This window comes from Meleagris gallopavo, chromosome 24 (genome assembly GCF_905368555.1).
Source record: "Meleagris gallopavo chromosome 24, MGAL_WU_HG_1.1, whole genome shotgun sequence".
NCBI classification, from domain to species: Eukaryota; Metazoa; Chordata; class Aves; order Galliformes; family Phasianidae; genus Meleagris; species Meleagris gallopavo.
The window spans coordinates 3364020-3386714 of record NC_139427.1 but is presented as its reverse complement, the minus strand read 5'-3'; the positions used below and the strand labels follow the sequence as shown (position 1 = coordinate 3386714).

The 22695-nt window shown below is 63.5% G+C and overlaps 1 protein-coding gene across 1 annotated transcript in view; it reads right to left on the bottom strand.

Annotated features, from left to right (window-relative positions):
* Positions 1 to 22695, bottom strand: part of NPC1L1 (NPC1 like intracellular cholesterol transporter 1) — a 36064-nt gene that overhangs the window by 5249 nt on the left and 8120 nt on the right. Inside the window, 14 exon segments of the mRNA XM_085242682.1 lie at positions 292 to 442; positions 1402 to 1457; positions 1734 to 1751; positions 1753 to 1837; positions 4196 to 4335; positions 6524 to 6714; positions 8883 to 8972; positions 12123 to 12260; positions 13486 to 13613; positions 16391 to 16505; positions 17927 to 18109; positions 19439 to 19567; positions 20913 to 21085; positions 22280 to 22380. Of these exon segments, the coding sequence (XP_085098808.1) occupies positions 292 to 442; positions 1402 to 1457; positions 1734 to 1751; positions 1753 to 1837; positions 4196 to 4335; positions 6524 to 6714; positions 8883 to 8972; positions 12123 to 12260; positions 13486 to 13613; positions 16391 to 16505; positions 17927 to 18109; positions 19439 to 19567; positions 20913 to 21085; positions 22280 to 22380 (1698 nt within the window).

Genomic DNA, 22695 nt, shown 5'->3' with positions numbered 1-22695 from the left:
GGCACTGTGACCCCAAAGTACACATGGGACACCATGATGACCCCAAACTGAGCACTGTGACCCCAAAGTGGCCATGGGACACCATGATGACCCCAAACTGGGCACTGTGACCCCAAAGTGGCCATGGGACACCATGATGACCCCAAACTGGGCACTGTGACCCCAAAGTGGCCATGGGACACCATGATGACCCCAAACTGGAAATGCAACACGGTGGTGACCCCAAACTGGGCAGCCTGGCCCCCAAACGACACCCCGCCCCCCCCCACCGCCCAGCCCCCCGGCTCTCACGTGTAGGGGAAGACGTGGAAGTGGGGCTGGGTGCCGGGGACGCGGCGCAGCACAGCCGTGATTTCCTCAGCCAGCGCGCGGGCGGCTCTGAGCGCGGCAGTGAAATCCCGCGAGGCCGTGAGCGGGCGCTGGTAGGCCATGAACCGGGTGGCTGCAGGATGGGGGCAGCGTGTGGGGCGGGGGATGGTGGGAGCGGGGGCTGTATGGGATCAGGGACAACGTGTGGGGCGGGGGCTGGGTGGGATCGGGGGCTGTATGGGATCGGGGACAATGTGTGGGGTAGGGGGCTGTATGGGATCGGGGGCTGTATGGGATCAGGGGCTGGATGGGATCAGGGACAATGTGTGGGGCGGGGGCTGTATGGGATCAGGGGCTGTATGGGATCGGGGGCTACGTATGGGATCGGGGGCTGTATGGGATCAGGGGCTGTATGGGATCGGGGGCAATGGATGGGATCGGGGGCTGTGTGGGATCAGGGCCTGTATGGGATCGGGGACAACTTGTGGGATCGGGGGCTGTATGGGATCGGGGGCTGTATGGGATCGGGGGCTGTATGATGGGGCTGTATGGGATCAGGGCTGTATGGGATCGGGGACTGGATGGGATCAGGGGCTGTATGGGATCGGGACAACATGTGGGGTAGGGGCTGTATGGGATCGGGGGCTGGATGGGATCGGGGCTGTAAGGGATCGGGGACAGCTTGTGGGGCAGGGGCTGTACGGGATCAGGGGCTGTATGGGATCGGGGCTGTATGGGATCGGGGCACTGTGTGGGACGGGGACTTGTAGGGTCAGGGGCTGGATGGGATCAGGGGCTGTATGGGATCAGGGACGCGTGGGGCAGGGGGCTGTGGGATTGGGGTCTGGATGGGATCGGGGCTGTATGGGATCGAGGACAACGTGTGGGGCGGGGGCTGGATGGGATCAGGGCTGTATGGGATCTGGGACAACTTTTGGGGCAGGGGGCTGCATGGGATCGGGGGCTGTGTGGGATCGGGGCTGTATGAAATTGGAGGCTGTATGGGATCGGGGGCTGTGTGGGATCGAGGACGAGTTGTAGGGCAGGGGCTCAATGGGGGAAGGCAGCACCCCGCAGAGCGGCGCCGCTCACCCAGGATGGTGCCGTTGTCGTCCAGACTGAGAGCCGTGTCGTAGGCGCCCAGACCGCTGTGGGGGACGGGGGAGTTTATGGGGTGGGTTTGTAGGGGGGGTGGGTTTGTAGGGTGGGTGGGTTGTAGGGGGGGTTTGTAGGGTGGTGGGTTTGTGGGGTGGGGTGGGTTTGTAGGGCAGGGTGGTTTGTAGGGTGGGTGGGTTTGTAGGGCAGGGTGGGTTTGTGGGGGGTGGGTTTGCAGGGGGGTGGGTTTGTAGGGGGTGGGTTTGTGGGTGGGGTGGGTTTGTAGCGGGGTGGGTTTGTGGGGTGGGTGGGTTTGTAGGCGCCGTTACCCCTTGGCGCACTCCAGGGGGGCGGTCGTGGAGGAACCAGGGCAGGAAGAGCTGGAACTCATCGGCTGTGGGGCGCCGGGTGACGTTCAGACACGCGGCAGCCGGAGCGCGTGGCGGGATTGGTGAGGATTGGGAGGTTGGTGAGGGTATGGTAGGGTAGGTGGGATGGGTAGGGGGTATGGGGTATGGTGGGAGGGGGGATGGGGATGGGGGGAAGGGGGTGGGGGGTAGGGGTATGGGGGTATGGGGTGATTGTGGGGTGGGGATGGGGTGAGGTATTGGGTAGGGGGTATGGGGGGGGGATTATGGGGGGGGATTGGGGGTGAGGTATGTGGGGGGTAGGGTGGTGGGGGGTATGGGGAGTGGGGGATATGGGGTGGGGGTATATGGGGGATATGGGGGGTTGGGTATGGGGATGGGGGAGGTATATGGGGGGATATGGGGGTATATGGGATGGTGGATATGGGGGGGTATGGGGTGGTGGGGATATGGGTGTGTGGGGTATGGGGTACAGGTATAGGGTGTGGATGTATGGGAATGGCTATGGGGTGGGTATATAGGGTGTGGCTATGGGGTGTGGGTACATGGGGTATGGGATGGATATGGGGCTTGGATTTATGGGGTGTGGGTAGATGGGGTCTGTATGGGAACCCAATGGGAGCCCATGGGATCCATCACAGGGCCAAACGGGAACCTTATGGGAACCCAGCGGGATCCACCACGAATCCCAATAGGAGCCTTCTGAGACCCCAGCAGGACCCCAAAGGTCCTGAGCACCCAATGGGATCCCAATGACCTCCATCCCACCACCCGAGAACCCATTTGTGTCCCCATCACCCCATCACCCCATTTATCACCCCACTTATCCCATTTATCACCCCCCACCCCATTTATCACCCCACAACCCCATCACCCCACTTATCACCCCACAACCCCACTTATCACCCCATAACCCCATTTATCCCCCCCACCCCATTTATCCCCCCCCCACTTATCACCCCACAACCCCACTCATCACCCCATCACCCCATACACCCCACTTATCACCCCATTTATCCCCCCCATTTATCACCCCATAACCCCACTTATCCCCCCATTTATCCCCCCCACCCCATTTATCACCCCATAACCCCACAACCCCATCACCCCACTTATCACCCCATAACCCCATCACCCCACTTATCCCATTTATCCCCCCATTTATCCCCCCCACCCCACTTATCACCCCATAACCCCATTTATCCCCCCCACCCCATTTATCCCCCCCCACTTATCAGCTCATAACCCCATTTATCACCCCATAACCCCATCACCCCACTTATCCCCCATTTATCCCCCCCCACCCCACTCATCACCCCATCACCCCATAACCCCACTTATCACCCCACTGATCCCATTTATCCCCCCCACCCCATTTATCCCCCCCCCCACTTATCACCCCACAACCCCACTCATCACCCCATCACCCCATCACCCCACTTATCACCCCATTTATCCCCCCCACCCCATTTATCACCCCATAACCCCACTCATCACCCCATAACCCCATAACCCCACTTATCACCCCATTTATCACCACCCATTTATCACCCCATAACCCCACTTATCCCCCCATTTATCCCCCCCACCCCATTTATCCCCCCCCCATTTATCACCCCATAACCCCACTTATCTCCCCATTTATCCCCCCCACCCCATTTATCCCTCCCCCCATTTATCACCCCACAACCCCACTTATCACCCCATAACCCCACTTATCACCCCATTTATCTCTCCCCCCCATTTATCCCCCCCACCCCATAACCCCACTTATCCCATTTATCCCCCCACCCCATTTATCCCCCCCACCCCATTTATCACCCCATAACCCCACAACTCCATCACCCCACTTATCACCCCATAACCCCATCACCCCACTTATCCCATTTATCTCCCCCACCCCATTTATCCCCCCCACCCCATAACCCCACTTATCACCCCATCACCCCACTTATCCCCCCATTTATCCCCCCAACCCCATTTATCACCCCATAACCCCACTTATCACCCCATTTATCCCCCCCCATTTATCACCCCATAACCCCACTTATCCCCCCATTTATCCCCCCCACCCCATAACCCCACTTATCACCCCATAACCCCACTTATCCCCCCATTTATCCCCCCCACCCCATTTATCCCCCCCACCCCATAACCCCACTTATCACCCCATTTATCCCCCCCACCCCATTTATCCCCCCCACCCCATAACCCCACTTATCACCCCACAACCCCATCACCCCACTTATCACCCCATAACCCCACTTATCACCCCCATTTATCCCCCCCACCCCACTTATCACCCCATAACCCCATTTATCCCCCCCACCCCATTTATCCCCACCCCCATTTATCACCCCACAACCCCACTTATCACCCCATAACCCCATAACCCCACTTATCCCCCCATTTATCCCCCCCCCCGCCCCACTCACAGCTGCTGGAGGGGCAGAACTCCCCGCCCAGCTCCCCATAGCGCTGGATGCGGCAGCAGCGCCCCGTGGGGTTCAGCCAGTCCAGGAAATCGTCCAGCCAGGAGGTGGCGGGGATGGCCAGGTAGGAGCTGGGGGGAGGGAGGGCTGACCCCAAATGGGGACACGGCGACCCCAAATGGGGCTGCTGGCCCCAAATCAGCACCCACTGCCCCCGTCTGGAGGTATGGCGGCCCCAAGTGTCACCACATGGGGGAATGGTGACCCCAAATGGGGGCATGGGGACCCCAAGTGTCTCCAAATGGGGACAGGTTGACCTCAAATGGGGACATGGTGGCCCCAGGAGTCTCCAAATAGGGGTGTGGGGACCCCAAATAGGGCGTGGGGACCCCAAGTGTGTCCAAATGGGGACAGGTTGACCCCAAATGGGGACATGGTGGCCCCAAGAGTCACCATATGGAGGAATGGTGGCCCCAAATGGGGACACGGTGACCCCAAATGGGGCTGCTGGCCCCAAATCAGCCCCCACTGCCCCCGTCTGGAGGTACGGCGGCCCCAAGTGTCACCACATGGGGGAATGGTGGCCCCAAATGGGGGCATGGGGACCCCAAGAGTCACCAGATGGAGGAATGGTGGCCCCAAATGGGGACATGGTGACCCCAAATGGGGCTGCTGGCCCCAAATCAGCCCCCACTGCCCCCGTCTGGAGGTACGGCAGCCCCAAGTGTCACCAGATGGGGGAATGGTGGCCCCAAATGGGGACATGGTGGCCCCAAGTGTCACCAGATGGGGGAATGGTGACCCCAAATGGGGACACGGTGACCCCAAATGGGGCTGCTGGCCCCAAATCAGCCCCCACTGCCCCCGTCTGGAGGTATGGTGGCCCCAAGTGTCACCACATGGGGGAATGGTGGCCCCAAATGGGGACATGGTGGCCCCAAGTGTCTCCAGATGGGGACAGGTTGACCCCAAATGGGGGCATGGGGACCCCAAGTGTCTCCAAATGGGGACAGGTGACCTCAAATGGGGCTGGTGGCCCCAGGTCAGTCTCCAAATAGGGGTGTGGGGACCCCAAATAGGGGCGTGGGGACCCCAAGTGTGTCCAAATGGGGACAGGTTGACCCCAAATGGGGACATGGTGGCCCCAAGTGTCTCCAGATGGGGGAACGGTGACCCCAAATGGGGACTGCTGGCCCCAAATGAAGGGTGGTGACCCCAAGTCAGCCCCCACTGCCCCCGTCTGGAGGTATGGTGACCCCCAAGTGTCACCAGATGGGGGAACGGTGACCCCAAATGGGCTGTGGCCCCAAATCAGCCCCAACTGCCCCCGTCTGGAGGTATGGTGGCCCCAAGTGTCTCCAGATTGGGAAAGGTTGACCCCAAATGGGGACATGGTGGCCCCAAGAGTCTCCAGATGGGGGAATGGTGGCCCCAAATGGGACATGGTGACCCCAAGTGTCTCCAGATGGGGGAATGGTGGCCCCAAATGGGGACATGGTGGACCCAAAAGTCTCCGGATGGGGACATGTTGACCCCAAATGGGGACATGGTGGCCCCAAGTGTCACCACATGGGGGAATGGTGGCCCCAGATGGGAGATGGTGGCCCCAAGAGTCTCCAGATGGGGGAACAGTGGCCCCAAATGGGGACACGGTGGCCCCAAGAGTCTCCAGATGGGGACATGGTGACCCCAAACGGGAGATGGTGTCCCCAAGTGACCCCACATGAGGAGATGGTGACCCCAAATGGGAGACGGTGACCCCAGGTGTGCCCACATGGGGGAATGGTGACCCCAAATGGGGGGATGGTGACCCCAAATGAGGGATGGTGACCCCAGGTGACCCCAAATGGTGGGATGGTGACCCCAAATGGGGGATGGTGACCCCACATGGGTGATAGTGTCCCCAGGTGACCCCAGATGGTGGGAAGGTGAGCCAGGTGGGAACTGGGGGGGGGATGGGACGGATGGGGGTCGGCATGGGGCCGGCTGTAGGGCCAGCTGTAGGGCCGGCTGTAGGACCAGCTGTAGGGCCGGCTGTCGGGCCGGCTGTAGGACCAGCTGTAGGGCCAGCTGTAGGGCCAGCTGTAGGGCCGGCTGTAGGGCCAGCTGTAGGGCCGGCTGTAGGGCCGGCTGTAGGGCCAGCTGTAGGGCCAGCTGTAGGGCCGGCTGTCGGGCCAGCTGTAGGGCCGGCTGTAGGGCCGGCTGTAGGGCCAGCTGTAGGGCCGGCTGTCGGGCCGGCTGTAGGGCCGGCTGTAGGGCCGGCTGTAGGGCCGGCTGTAGGGCCAGCTATAGGGCCGCTCGTCCCCCCACCCCACTCACACGTTGGGGAACTGCGTGGCGTATTGGATGGTCTGGGTGAGGGAGTCGTTGTCGCAGCCGGCGCTGGAGCAGATGGCGTTGGTGCCCTCCGGGGTGGTGAAATCGTAACCCGCCGTGGTGACAAAGTAGGTGGGGAGGCCGACCTGCAGGTACTGCGCCATGTCCGAGAAGAAGGGCAGCATGTAGGAGTCCTGCGGGAGGGGGGACAGGGCTGGGGGCGGCCCCAAATCGGCACCGAGCGGCTCCGGGTGGGGGGCTGGTGGCACCAAGGGTCTCCAAATGGGGACAGGTTGACCCCAAATGGGGACATGGGGACCCCAAATGGGGGCGTGGGGACCCCAGGAGTCTCCAAATGGGGATGTGGGGACCCCAAATGGGGACATGGTAGCCCCAGGTGTCTCCAAATGGGGACACGGGGACCCCAAATGGGGACATGGGGACTCCAAGTGTCTCCAAATGGGGACAGGTTGACCCCAAATGGGGACGTGGAGACCCCAAGTGTCTCCAAATGGGGGCGTGGGGACCCCAAGTGTCTCCAAATAGGGGTGTGGGGGACCCCAAATGGGGACGTGGGGACCCTAGGAGTCTCCAAATGGGGACAGGTTGACCCCAAATGGGGGCGTGGAGACCCCAAGTGTCTCCAAATGGGGGCGTGGGGACCCCAAGTGTCTCCAAATAGGGGTGTGGGGACCCCAAATGGGGACGTGGGGACCCTAGGAGTCTCCAAATGGGGACAGGTTGACCCCAAATGGGGGCGTGGGGACCCCAAGTGTCTCCAAATGGGGGCGTGGGGACCCCAAGTGTCTCCAAATAGGGGTGTGGGGACCCCAAATGGGGACGTGGGGACCCTAGGAGTCTCCAAATGGGGACAGGTTGACCCCAAATGGGGGCGTGGGGACCCCAAGTGTCTCCAAATGGGGACAAGTTGACCCCAAATGGGGGCATGGGGACCCCAAATGGGGACGTGGGGACCCCAAGTGTCTCCAAATGGGGACAGGTTGACCCCAAATGGGGACATGGGGACCCCAAATGGGGGCGTGGGGACCCCAAGTGTCTCCAAATGGGGACAAGTTGACCCCAAATGGGGGCATGGGGACCCCAAATGGGGACGTGGGGACCCCAAGTGTCTCCAAATGGGGACAGGTTGACCCCAAATGGGGACATGGTGGCACCAAGTGTCTCCAAATAGGGGTGTGGGGACCCCAGGAGTCTCCAAATGGGGACGGTTGGGTTGACCCCAAATGGGGACATGGTGGCACCAAGTGTCTCCAAATGGGGGCGTGGGGACCCCAAGTGTCTCCAAATGGGGGCATGGGGACCCCAAATGGGGACATGGTGGCCCCAGGAGTCTCCAAATGGGGACAGTGGGGACCCCAGGAGTCTCCAAATGGGGACAGGTTGACCCCAAATGGGGACATGGTGGCCCCAGGAGTCTCCAAATGGGGACAGGTTGACCCCAAATGGGGACATGGGGACTCCAAATGGGACAGGTTGACCCCAAATGGGGGCGTGGGGACCCCAGGAGTCTCCAAATGGGGACAGGTTGACCCCAAATGGGGCGTGGGGACCCCAAGTGTCTCCAAATGGGGACAGGTTGACCCCAAATGGGGACATGGGGACCACAAATGGGGGCATGGTGGCACCAAGTGTCTCTAAATGGGGGCGTGGGGACCCCAAATGGGGACGTGGGACCCCAGGAGTCTCCAAATGGGGACACGTTGACCCCAAATGGGGGCTTGGGGACCCCAAATGGGGGCGTGGGGACCCCAAATGGGGGTGTGGGGACCCCAAGTGTGTCCAAATGGGGACAGGTTGACCCCAAATGGGGGCACGGTGGCCCCAGGAGTCTCCAAACAGGGACATGGGGACCCCAAATGGGGACGTGGAGACCCCAAATGGGGACGTGGGGACCCCAAGTGTCTCCAAATGGGGACAGGTTGACCCCAAATAGGGGCATGGTGACCCCAAGTGTCTCCAAATAGGGGGTGTGGGGACCCCAAATGGGGACGTGGGGACCCCAGGAGTCTCCAAATGGGGACAGGTTGACCCCAAATGGGGGCGTGGGGACCCCAAATAGAGGTGTGGGGACCCCAGGAGTCTCCAAACAGGGACACGGGGACCCCAAATGGGGACATGGTGGCACCTTGTGTCTCCAAATAGGGGCGTGGGGACCCCAAATGGGGACATGTGACCCCAAATGGGGACGTGGGGACCCCAAGTGTCTCCAAATGACCCTCAAGTGCACCCAGATGGGGGTTTGGTGACCTCAAATGGGGGCTGGTGGCCCCAGGTGACCCCAAACGGGGGTTGGTGACCCAGAGGAGGCCGTGCCCATCCCACCCCACACGACCCCACACACCGTGGGCATGGAGAGCTCCTGGTCCAAGCCCACCTCCACCTGCAGCGTCAGGTAGAGCCCGCAGAACGAGAAGGCGAGGAACACAAGGACCTGCGGAACCCATAGCAGTGATCCTACAGCCGAGACCCCATAGCTGAGACCCCATAGCCGAGACCCCATAGCCGTGATCCTACAGCCGAGACCCCATAGCCGGGACCCCATAGCCGTGATCCTACAGCCGAGACCCCATAGCCGGGACCCCATAGCCGTGATCCTACAGCCGAGACCCCATAGCCGGGACCCCATAGCCGGGACCCCATAGCCGTGATCCTACAGCCGTGACCCCATAACCATGACCCCATAGCCGTGATCCTACAGCCGAGACCCCATAACCATGACCCCATAGCCGTGATCCTACAGCCAAGACCCCATAGCCGGGACCCCATAGCCGTGATCCTACAGCCGTGACCCCATAGCCATGATCCTACAGCCGTGACCCCATAGCCGTGACCCCATAGCCGTGACCCCATAGCCGTGATCCTACAGCCGTGACCCCATAGCCGAGACCCCATAGCCATGATCCTACAGCCGTGACCCCATAGCCGTGATCCTACAGCCGAGACCCCATAGCCGGGACCCCATAGCCGGGACCCCATAGCCGTGATCCTACAGCCGTGATCCCATAGCTGAGACCCCATAGCTGAGACCCCATAGCCGTGATCCTACAGCCGTGACCCCACAGCCGAGACCCCATAGCCGTGATCCTACAGCCGTGACCCCATAGCTGAGACCCCATAGCTGAGACCCCATAGCCGTGATCCTACAGCCGTGACCCCATAGCTGAGACCCCATAGCTGAGACCCCATAGCCGTGACCCCATAGCCGTGATCCTACAGCCGTGATCCTACAGCCGTGACCCCATAGCCGTGACCCCATAGCCGTGACCCCACAGCCGTGACCCCATAGCTGTGATTCTACAGCCGTGATCCTACAGCCGTGGCCCCATAGCCGTGACCCTATAGCTGTGATTCTACAGCCGTGATCCTACAGCCGTGGCCCCATAGCCGTGACCCTATAGCTGTGATTCCATAGCCGAGACCCCATAGCCGTGATCCTACAGCCGTGGCCCCATAGCCGTGACCCCATAGCTGTGACCCCATAGCCGTGATCCTACAGCCGTGACCCCATAGCCGTGGCCCCATAGCCGTGATCCTACAGCCGTGACCCCACAGCCGTGACCTCACAGCTGTGATCCCATAGAAACAAACTCAATAGCCATGATCCCATAGCCAGGATCCCATAGCCGTGAACCCCACAGCCATTAACCCCATAGCTACAAACCCCATAGCTACAAACCGCACAGCTACAAACCCCATAGCTACAAACCCCACAACCATGAGGCCACGTGCCCTGGGGCCACAGAACCCATAGCCACCAACCCCATAACCAAAAACCCCACAGCTACGTGCCCGTACACCCCATAGCTGTGCAACCCATAGCCGTGCACCCCATAGCCACACACCCCACAAGCATACACCCCATGGCCATTCCCACCCCATACCCACACCCACCCCATTCCCACCCCATACCCACACCCACTCCATACTCACCCTATTCCCATTCCCACTCCATACCCCAAACCCACCCCATACCCACCCACACCCCATTCCAACCCCATTCCCATACCCACCCCATCCCCTACATGCACCCCATACCCACCCCACACCCACCCCATACCCACTCTATACCCCATGCCCAATACCCACCCCATTCCCATACCCACCCCATTCCCACCCCATTCCCATTCCCGCCCCATTCCCATTCCCACCCCATTCCCACCCCATACCCACCCCATACCCATCCCATACCCACCCTATTCCCTCCCCATACTCACCCTATTCTCATTCCCACCCCATACCCACCCCATTCCCATACCCACCCCATACCCACCCCTTTCCCACCCCATACTCACCCCATTCCCATTCCCACCCCATTCCCACCCCATTCCCATTCCCCCCCATACCCACCCCATTCCCATTCCCACCCCATACCCATTCCCACCCCATACCCATCCATACCCACCCATTCCCATTCCACCCCATTCCCACCCCATTCCCATTCCCACCCCATTCCCACCCCATTCCCATTCCCACCCCATTCCCACCCCATTCCCAGTACCCCACCCCATTCCCATTCCCACCCCATTCCCACCCCATTCCATACCCACCACCCATTCCCCCCATTCCCAAACCCCATTCCCATCCCACCCCATTCCCATCCCCATTCCCCATTCCCACCCATTCCATTCCCACCCCATTCCCATACCCCCCATTCCATTCCCACCCCATACCCACCCCATTCCCATACCCACCCCATACCCACCCCATTCCCAACCCACCCATACCCCACCCATTCCCACCCCATTCCCACCCCCCATCCCATTCCCACCACCCATACCCACCCCATTCCCATTCCCACCCCATTCCATCCCACCCCATACCCATCCCAACCCACCCCATTCCCATTCCCACCCCATTCCCAACCCCATCCCCATTCCCACCACCCATTCCCACCCCATTCCCATTCCCACCCCATTCCCACCCCCATTCCCATACCCACCCCATTCCCATTCCCACACCCATTCCCACCCCATTCCCATACCCACCCCATTCCATCCCACCCCATTCCCACCCATCCCATTCCCACCCCATTCCCATTCCACCCCATTCCCACCCCATTCCCATTCCCACCCCATTCCCATTCCCACCCCATTCCCACCCCATTCCCATTCCCACCCCATACCCACCCCATTCCCACCCCATTCCCACCCCATTCCCATTCCCACCCCATTCCCACCCCATTCCCATTCCCACCCCCATTCCCATTCCCACCCCATTCCCACCCCATTCCCATACCCACCCCATTCCCATTCCCACCCCATTCCCACCCCATTCCCATTCCCACCCCATTCCCATACCCACCCCATTCCCACCCCATTCCCACCCCATTCCCATTCCCACCCCATTCCCACCCCATTCCCATTCCCACCCCATTCCCATTCCCACCCCATTCCCACCCCATTCCCATACCCACCCCATTCCCATTCCCACCCCATTCCCACCCCATTCCCATTCCCACCCCATTCCCATACCCACCCCCATTCCCACCCCATTCCCACCCCATTCCCATTCCCACCCCATACCCACCCCATTCCCACCCCATTCCCATACCCCCCATTCCCCCCATTCCCCCCCCACTCACCACCACAGGCCGCACCCAGCGGTGCAGCAGCGCCGGCACGTAGAAGCGGCTCATGAAGGGACGCAGCAGCCGCAGCCCCGGCCCCGAACGGCCCCGCGGCGCCGCGCCGCAGCAGCAGCACAGATCGAAACGGCCGGCCTGCGGGGGGCGGGGGGGCGGACTGAGCGCCGGGCGTCAACAGCAACGCGGGGCGCCTCGGATCACAAATGGGCGCCCACAGCAACACTGGGTGCCCACAGCCACACTGGGTGCCCCGCAGCCACACTGGGTGCCCCATAGCCACACTGGGTGCCCACAGCCCAAATGGGTGCCCACAGCCACACTGGGTGCCCCGCAGCCACACTGGGTGCCCCACATCCCACACTGGGTGCCCCGCAGCCACACTGGGTGCCCACAGCCACACTGGGTGCCCCACAGCAACACTGGGTGCCCACAGCCACACTGGGTGCCCCACAGCAACACTGGGTGCCCACAGCCACACTGGGTGCCCCATGCCACATGCTGGGCATCCCACACTGGGTGCCCCACAGCATACACTGGGTGCCCCATAGCCCACACTGGGCCCCGCACACACTTCCCCACCCCACACTGGGTGCCCCACATCCCACACTGGGTGCCCCATAGCCCACACCCCCATAGCCCACACTGGTGCCCCACATCCCACACTGGGTGCCCACAGCCACACTGGGTGCCCCACCCCACACTGGGTGCCCCGCCCCACTGGGTGCCCCATAGCCCACACTGGGTGCCCCACAGCCACCCCACACTGGGTGCCCACAGCCACACTGCCCCACAGCAACACTGGGTGCCCCATAGCCCACACTGGGTGCCCCACAGCCACACTGGGTGCCCCACAGCCACACTGCCCCATAGCCCACACTGCCCCACAGCCACACTGGGCCCCATACTGAGCACCCTACATCCTATTCTGGGCACCCCATCACCACCCTGGGCACCCCACAGACACTCCCACCCCACAGCCACCTGCACCCCACAGCCACCCCTACCCCACAGGCATCCCACCCCACAGACACCCCGCCCCACAGACACCCCCACCCCACAGGCACCCCCGCCCCACAAGCACCCCCGCCCCACAAGCACCCCGCCCCACAGACACCCCCACCCCACAGGCACCCCCGCCCCACAGACACTCCCACCCCACAGCCACCTGCAGCCCACAGCCACCCCCACCCCACAGGCATCCACACCCCACAGACACCCCGCCCCACAGACACCTCGCCCCACACGCACCCCCACCCCACACGCACCCCCGCCCCACACGCACCCCCGCCCCACAAGCACCCCCGCCCCACACGCACCCCCGCCCCACACTCCTCGCCCCACACACACCCCCACCCCATACCTCCTGCCGCCGGACGTCGAGGGCCAGCAGGGCGACGAACGCCGTCATCTGCAGCAGGAAATCGAAGGCGATGGAGACGGCGGCCGTGAGGGCGAAGGTACGGACAGCGGGCATGGAGGAGAGCGAGCCTGCACCCACAGCACCCATAGGGCGCCCCTCAGCACCCACAGGGCGCCCACTGAGAACCCATAGGGCGCCCCTCAGCACCCACAGGGCACCCATTGAGAACCCATAGGGCGCCCATCATCAGCACCCACAGGGCGCCCATTGAGAACCCATAGGGCGCCCCTCAGCACCCACAGGGCGCCCATTGAGAACCCATAGGGCGCCCATCATCAGGACCCACAGGGCGCCCACCGAGAACCCATAGGGCGCCCCTCAGCACCCACAGGGCACCCATTGAGAACCCATAGGGCGCCCACTGAGCACCCATAGAGTGTGCATCAGCAGCACCCATAGGGCGCCCCTCAGCACCCATAGGGCACCCACTGAGCACCCATACGGCACCCATCATCAGCACCCACAGGGCGCCCACTGAGAACCCATAGGGCGCCCACTGAGCACCCATAGAGTGTGCATCAGCAGCACCCATAGGGCGCCCCTCAGCACCCATAGGGCACCGACTGAGCACCCATAGGGCGCCCCTCAGCACCCACAGGGTGCCCACTGAGAACCCATAGGGCACCCCTCAGCACCCACAGGGCGCCCATTGAGAACCCATAGGGCGCCCCTCAGCACCCATAGGGCACCCACTGAGAACCCATAGGGCGCCCACTGAGCACCCATAGGGCACCGACTGAGCACCCATAGGGCGCCCATCATCAGCACCCACAGGGCGCCCACTGAGAACCCATAGGGCGCCCACTGAGCACCCATAGAGTGTGCATCAGCAGCACCCATAGGGCACCCCTCAGCACCCATAGGGCGCCCCTCAGCACCCACAGGGCACCCACTGAGCACCTATAGGGTGCCCATCATCAGCACCCACAGGGCGCCTATTGAGAACCCATAGGGTGCGCATCAGCAGCACCCATAGGGCGCCCATGTGGGACACACATCGGGCACACCCATTGAGCACCCATGGTGACACCCATTAGACAAATCCCTTGGGGCACCCATCAGTGCACCCATTTGGGACACTTTTCAGGACACCCTTTGGGGCACCCACTGTGGCACCCTTTGAGCACCCATTGGGGCACCCAACACGACACCCATTGGGCACCCAACACGACACCCATTGGGGCACCCAACACGACACCCATTGGGCACTCATTAGGGCACCCAGTAGGACACCCATCAGAAATCCATCGTGACACCCACTGGGGCACCCATTGAGCACCCATCATGACACCTACTGGACAGCCATTGGGGCACCCACAGTGACGCCCATCATGACACCCATTGGACACCCAGTGAGACACCCATCGTGACACCCATAGTGGGACCTGCTGGGACACCCATCGGGACAGCCATTGGGACACCCAGCATGACACCCATTGAGCACCCATTGGGGCACCCACGGTGACACCCATTGGGACACCCACTGAGCACCTGTTGGGGCACCCATCGTGACACCCACTGCAACACCCACTGGACACCTATTGGGCACCCACTGAGCACCCACTGAGACACCTATCGTGACACCCACTGAGCACCCATTGGAGCACCCATCGCAACACCCGCTGTAACACCCACTGGACAGCCACTGGGGCACCCATTGAGCACCCATCGGGACACCCATTGAGCACCCGTTGGGGCACCCATCGCAACACCCACTGCAACACCCACTGGACACCCATTGGGCACCCATTGAGCACCCACTGAGACACCTATCGTGACACCAACTGTGACACCCACTAAGCACCCACTGAGCACCCATCACGACACCCGCTGTAACACCCACTGGACAGCCATTGGGGCACCCACGGTGACACCCATCGGGACACCCATTGAGCACCCATTGGGACACCCATTGGGGCACCCATCGTGACACCCGCTGCAACACCCACTGGACACCCATTGGGCACCCATTGAGCACCCACTGAGACACCTATCGTGACACCAACTGTGACACCACACTGAGAACCCATTGGGACACCCATCGTGACACCCATTGGGACATCCATTGAGCACCCGTTGGGGCACCCATCGTGACACCCACTGCAACACCCACTGAGCACCCATCACGACACCCGCTGTAACACCCACTGGACAGCCATCGGGGCACCCACGGTGACACCCATCGGGACACCCACAGTGACACCCATTGAGCACCCATCGGGACACCCACTGGGACACCCATCGGGACACCCATTGAGCACCCATCGGGACACCCACTGGGACACCCATCGGGACACCCATTGAGCACCCATCGGGACACCCATCAGGACACCCACTGGACAGCCATTGTGGCACCTGTTGGGACACCCACAGTGACACCCATTGAGCACCCATCGGGACACCCACTGGGACACCCATCGGGACACCCATCGGGACACCCACTGGGACACCCATCGGGACACCCACTGGGACACCCATCGGGACACCCATTGAGACACCCATCGGGACACCCATCAGGACACCCACTGGACAGCCATTGTGGCACCTGTTGGGACACCCACAGTGACACCGATTGAGCACCCATCAGGACACCCACTGAGCACCCATTGGGACACCCATTGAGCACCCATCGGGGCACCCACTGAGCACCCATCGGGACAGCCATCGGGACACCCAATGGGACATCCATTGAGCACCCATTGGGACACCCATCGGGACACCCATGGGGACACCCACTGGACAGCCATTGTGGCACCTGTTGGGACACCCACAGTGACACCCATTGAGCACCCATCGGGACACCCACTGAGCACCCACAGGGGCACCCACGGTGCCCCCCACTCACCCAGGCAGAAGCAGATGACCTCGGAGAGGCTGCACACCATCATACTGGGTGCCACCTGGCCCAGCACGCGCCCGATGTGCTGCTCCCGCGTCTCACCCACCGCCCGCTCCGACTGCTGCTGGGCAAGGGGGGGGTCGTGGGGTGCCGGCACCCAAGGGTGCCCCGAAGGGCGAAGGACCCCGTGGGATCCCAGCACCCAAAGGGCTCCGAAGTCCGACCTGACCCCAGAGCCCGAGGGTTCCCCCCTATGGCCAAGTGTGGATCCCAGCGCCCGCTCACACTGACAGGACCCTGGCACCCAAGGGTGCGCCCCGGAGCCCACCAATCCCAAAAGACCCCCCAGTGCCCAAGGGTGCACCCCAGTGCCGTCCCAAGGAGATCCGAGTGCCCACCCACCCGTGGGGACCCGCAGCACCCGAAGGAACCCAATGCCCGCCCAAGCCAAGGACACCTTGGCACCCAAGGGTGCACTCCACAGCCCTGTATCCCATTGGAGCGCCAAATCTGGAAGAGACACAGCACCCAAAGGTGCACCCCAGTGCCCACCCATCCCATAAAGACCCCCAGCACCCAAAGGTACTCAATGCTCACCCAACCCACAGGGTCCCCGGCACCCAAGGGTGCACCCCGGTGCCCACCCACCTATGGGGACCCAGCACCCAAGGGTACCCAATGCCCACCCAACCTATGGGTCCCTGGCACCCATGGGTGCACCCCAGCGCCCTCCAACCCAAAGGGACCCCAGCACCCAAGGGTACCCAATGCTCACCCACTCCAAGTGAGTCTCAGGCACCAAAGGGTGCATCCCAGTGCCCACCCCCCCAGCTGAGTCCCTGGCACCCATGGTGCACCCCGGTGCCCTCCCACCCATGCGGACCCCCAGCACCCATGGGTGCCCCCACACACACCATAGGGACCCTCAGCACCCGAAGGAACCCAATGCCCACCCACCACAAGGGGACCCTGCATCCAGGGGTTCACCTCAGTGCCCATCCACTCCAAGGGTGCCTGGCACCCAAGGGTGCATGCCAATGCCCACCCACCCCATAGGGACCCTGGCACCCAAAGGTACCCAAAGCCCACCCAACCCAAGCGGGTCTTGGCACCCAAGGGTGCACCCCAACTCCCTCCAGTCCAAAGGGACCCCAGCACCCAAGGGTACCCAGTGCCCACCCAACCCAAGGGGGTCCCTGGCACCCATGGGTGCACCTCAACGCTCTCCAACCCAAAGGGACCCCAGTGCCCAAAGGTACTCAATGCCCACCCACCCCATAGGGACCCTGGCACCCAACGGTGCACCCTGGTGCCCACCCACCCATGGGGACCCAAGGCACCCAAAGAAACCCTATGTCCCACCCAACCTATGGGTCCCTGGCACCCAAGGGTGCACCCCAACGCCCTCCAACCCATAGGAACCCCCAGCACCCAAAGGCACCCAATGCCCACCCACCCGTGGCGCCCCCCCACGGCACCCAACGGCGCACCCCAATGCCCCCCCCCCCCCTTACGCCCGCCAGCACCCATGGGTGCCCCCACCTGGTACTCCTGCACGAAGATGAAGATGTTGTCGGCACCCACCGCCAGCACGAGGAAAGGCACCACCTCCAGGATGATGAGGGACGACGGCAGCCCCAGCAGCGCCAGGAGCCCCATGGCGGCCATCACAGCGCCCAGCACCACCGCGATGCCGCCCAGCGCCAGCGTCACCTTCGAGTCCACCTGAGGGACAGCGGGGCTCAGCGCCGCCCCACGGCGCCCCCTAGCGACCAACACTGACCCACAGCGCCCCACAGCGCCCCCTAGCGACCAACACTGACCCACAGCGCCCCCTAGCGACCAACACTGACCCACACCGCCCCACGGCACCCCTAGCGACCAACACTGACCCACACCGCCCCACGGCGCCCCCTAGCGACCAACAGTGACCCACACCGCCCCACAGCGCCCCCTAGCGACCAACACTGACCCACACGCCCCCTAGCGACCAACACTGACCCACAGCGCCCCACAGCGCCCCTAGCGACCAACAGTGACCCACAGCGCCCCACGGCCCCCTAGCGACCAACATGACCCCACACCGCCCCACAGCGCCCCCTAGCGACCAACAGTGACCCACACCGCCCCACGGCGCCCCCTAGCGACCAACAGTGACCCACAGCGCCCACGCGCCCCCTAGCGACCAACAGTGACCCACAGCGCCCCACGGCGCCCCCTAGCGACCAACAGTGACCCACAGCGCCCCACGGCGCCCCCTAGCGACCAACAGTGACCCACACCGCCCCACAGCGCCCCCTAGCGACCAACAGTGACCCACACGCCCCACAGCCCCCCCCAGCGACCAACAGTGACCCACACCGCCCCACAGCGCCCCATAGCGACCAAGTGACCCACAGCGCCCCACAGCGCCCCAAAGCGACCAACAGTGACCCATAGTGCCCCACAACCACCCCACAGTGCCCCACACCACCCCACAGTGTCCCATAGCGCCCCACAGCCCCATGGCCACCAACCCCATAACCATGAACCTACAGCTACGCGCCCCACAGCCACGAGCACAGAGACACCAACCCCACACCCCCCACACCCCATAACCCCCCACACCCCACAACCCCCCACACCCCACAAGCCCCCACAACCCCCCACACCCCACACCCTACAACCCCCCACACCCCATAACCCTCCATCCCCCACACTCCCCACCCCCCACATTCCCACACCCCCCCTCTACCCCCACACTCCCCACACTCCCCACCCCACCCCCCCACACCCCAAACCCCCCCACATCCCCCACACCCCCCCACACCCTCCACAACCCCCCACACCCCACAACCCCTCACACCCCACACCCCCCCACACCCCACAACCCCCCACACCCCATAACTCTCCACCCCACACCCCCCACACCCCCACACCCCACAACCCCCCACCCCATCACACCCCCACAACCCCCCACACCCCATAACCCCCCACATCCCCACACCCCCCACACCCCCCACAACCCCCCACACCCCATAACCCCCCCCACCCCCCACCCCCCCCCATCCGTACCCACACCCTCCGCCACGCCGTGGGCTCCCCCAGCGCCAGCGCCACGTAGAGGAAGACCAGCAGGTAGCTGACGGTGAACACCGGCAGGTCCTCCGCCGTGGTGCGGCTCAGCTCGTCCTCCAGGGAGCGCTGGGAGGGGTGGGCAGAGCTCAGGGGGCCCGGCGGCACCCATGGGTGCCACCACCCACCCCGTAGGGACCCAGTGCTCAAGGTTGCGGCCCAACGCCCTCCAACGCAAAGGGACCCCAGCAACCAAAGGAACCCGATGCCCACCCAACCCAAGGGGTCCCTGGCACCCGTGGGTGCACCTCCGTGTCCTCCAACTTAAAGGGGCCTCCAGCACCCATGGGTGCCCCCCACCAACCCCATAGGGACCCCGTGTCCAAGGGTGCAGCCCCATGTCCTCCAACCCATAGGGAACCCCGGGACCCAAGGGTGCAGCCCAGCGCCCTCCCAAGGAGATCCCAGAACCCACCCACCCATAAGGATCCCCAGCACCCATGGGTCCCCCGCCCACCCCATAGGGACCCCATGTCCAAGGGTGCAGCCCCATGCCCTCCAACCAAAGGGATCCCCAGCACCCAAAGGAACCCGATGCCCACCCAACCCAAGGGGGTCTTGGAACCCATCGGTGAACGCCAGCGTGCACCCACCCCATAGGGAGCCTGGCACCCAAGGGTGCACCCCAGTGCCCTCCAACCCATAGGGACCCCCAGTGCCCGAAGGAACCCGATGCCCACCCAACCCACGGAGTCCCTGGCACCCATGGGTGCACCTCCATGCCCCCCAATCTAAAGGGACCTCCAGCACCCATGGGTGCCCTCCCACCCACCCCATAGGGACCCTGGCACCCAAGGGTTCTCCCCAGTGCCCTCCAACTCAATGGGGACCCTCAGCACCTAAAGGAACCCAATGCCCACCCACCCCAAGTGAGTCCCTGGCACCCAAAGGTGCAGCCCAGCGCCCACCCAAGGAGAACCCAGTGCCCACCCACCCCATAGGGACCCCAGCACCCAAAGGTGCACCCCCACGCCCTTCAACCCAATGGGGACCCCCAGCACCCAAAGAAACCCAATGCCCACCCACCCCAAGTGAGTCCCTGGCACCCAAAGGTGCACCCAAGTGTGCACCCACCCACGGGGATCCCTGGCACCCAAGGGTGCACCCCCAACTCCTCCAACTCAAAGGGACCCCAGCACTCAAAGAAACCCAACGCCCACCCAACCCACAGGGGCCTTGGCACCCAAGGGTGCAGCCCAGCGCCCACCCACCCCATAGGGACCCCAGCACCCGAAGGAACCCAACATCCCCACCCCAAGTGAGTCCCCGGCACCCAAGGGTGCAGCCCAGCACCCCCCAACCCAAAAGGGCCCCCAGCACCCGAAGGAACCCAACACCCCCCACCCCAATTGAGTCCCCGGCACCCAAGGGTGCAGCCCAGCGCCCACCCACCCCCGGGTGCCCCCCGCCGTACCTCAGCCATGAAGGACACGGACAGGTTGTGGCGGTGGGCGCTCTGGAATTCCCGCACGACCTGCAGGAAGCGCTGCTCCCAGCTCAGCACCCAGCGCCGCCGCGCGTCGCCCGCGGGGAAGTTGTTCAGGGAGTAGGTGAGGATCAGCGCCGCCGCCTCCGTGTACTCCGAGCCTGCGCCCCACAGCGCCCCATAGCGCCCCATAGGGTTCCACAGCGCCCCACAGTGCCCCACAGCGCCCCATAGCGCCCCACAGGGTTCCACAGGGCCCCACAGTGCCCCATAGGGTTCCACTGAGCCCCATAGCGCCCCACAGGGTTCCACAGCGCCCCACAAGGCTCCACGCCCCATAGCGCCCCATAGCGTTCCACAGCGCCCCATAGCGCCCCATAGCGCCCCATAGGGTCCACAGCGCCCCATAGCGCCCCACAGGGTTCCACAGCGCCCCACAGCGCCCCACAGAGTTCCACAGTGCCCCATAGCGCCCCACAGGGTTCCACAGCGCCCCACAGTGCCCCATAGGGTTCCACAGCGCCCCACAGCACTCCACAGTGCCCCACAGGGTTCCACAGGGTTCCACAGCGCCCCGTAGCACCCCACAGGGTTTCACAGAGCCCCACAGGGCCCCACAGGTTTCCACAGTGCCCCACAGCACCCCACAGTGCCCCATAGCGCCCCACAGCACCCCACAGCACCCCACAGGGCCCCACAGGGTTCCACAGCGCCCCACAGTGCCCCATAGTGCCCCACAGGGTTCCACAGCGCCCCACAGCACCCCACAGTGCACCACAGCACCCCACAGTGCCCCACAGGGTTCCACAGCACCCGATAGTGCCCCACAGGGTTCCACAGCACCCCACAGTGCCCCATAGGGTTCCACAGCGCCCCATAGGGGTTCCACAGCGCCCCACAGCGCCCCATAGGGTTCCACAGCGCCCCATTGGGCCCCATAGGGCTCCATAGTGCCCCATTGGGCCCCATAGGTTCCATAGCACCCCATAGCGCCCCATAGGTTCTGTAGTGCTCCATAGGGCCCCATAGTGGGCCAAGTGTTCCATAGCGCCCCCCATAGGGTTCCATAGCGTTCCACAGTGCCCCATAAGGTTACATAGGGCCCCACAAGTTTCCACAGTGCCCCATAGTTCTCCATAGCACCCCATAGCACCCCATAGAGCCCCATAGCGCCCCACAACCGCACCACACCCCACATCACCCCACCGAAATCCCATGGCACCCCCCACGACCCCAATGGAATCCCAAGGCATCCCCTCACCCTATATAGAACCCTACAGCACCCCACATCACCCCACAGCGCTCCATGACCCCACAGGACCCCCATTGCACCCCCACCCCACAGCCCCACTGACCTGGGTAACCCCCGAAGGCGATATAGGGGAAGACGGGCGCCCCATAGGCGGCCATGCAGCTCATCTCCAGCCCCGTGATGTCCATAAAAGAGAGCGGGGAGCTTTGGGGGCAGTTGTGGGGCCGGCTGAGCGATGTGGGGCCCACGGTGTCCCCACAGCCCCACACAGCCCCACACAGCCCCACACAGCCCCACACAGCCCACACAGCCCCACACCGTGTCCTTGGGCACCGTCCCCACCCCACAGTCTGCGCCCCCTGAGTCACCGAGCGGTGACCCCACAGCCAGCACCCCACCTCAACACCCCAACCCCACAATGCGGTGCCCCATAGATCCCACCCACACCCAACATCCCATGGCCACCACCCCAGCCCTACAACTCCTCACCCCATAACTCCCACCCCATATCCACACTTG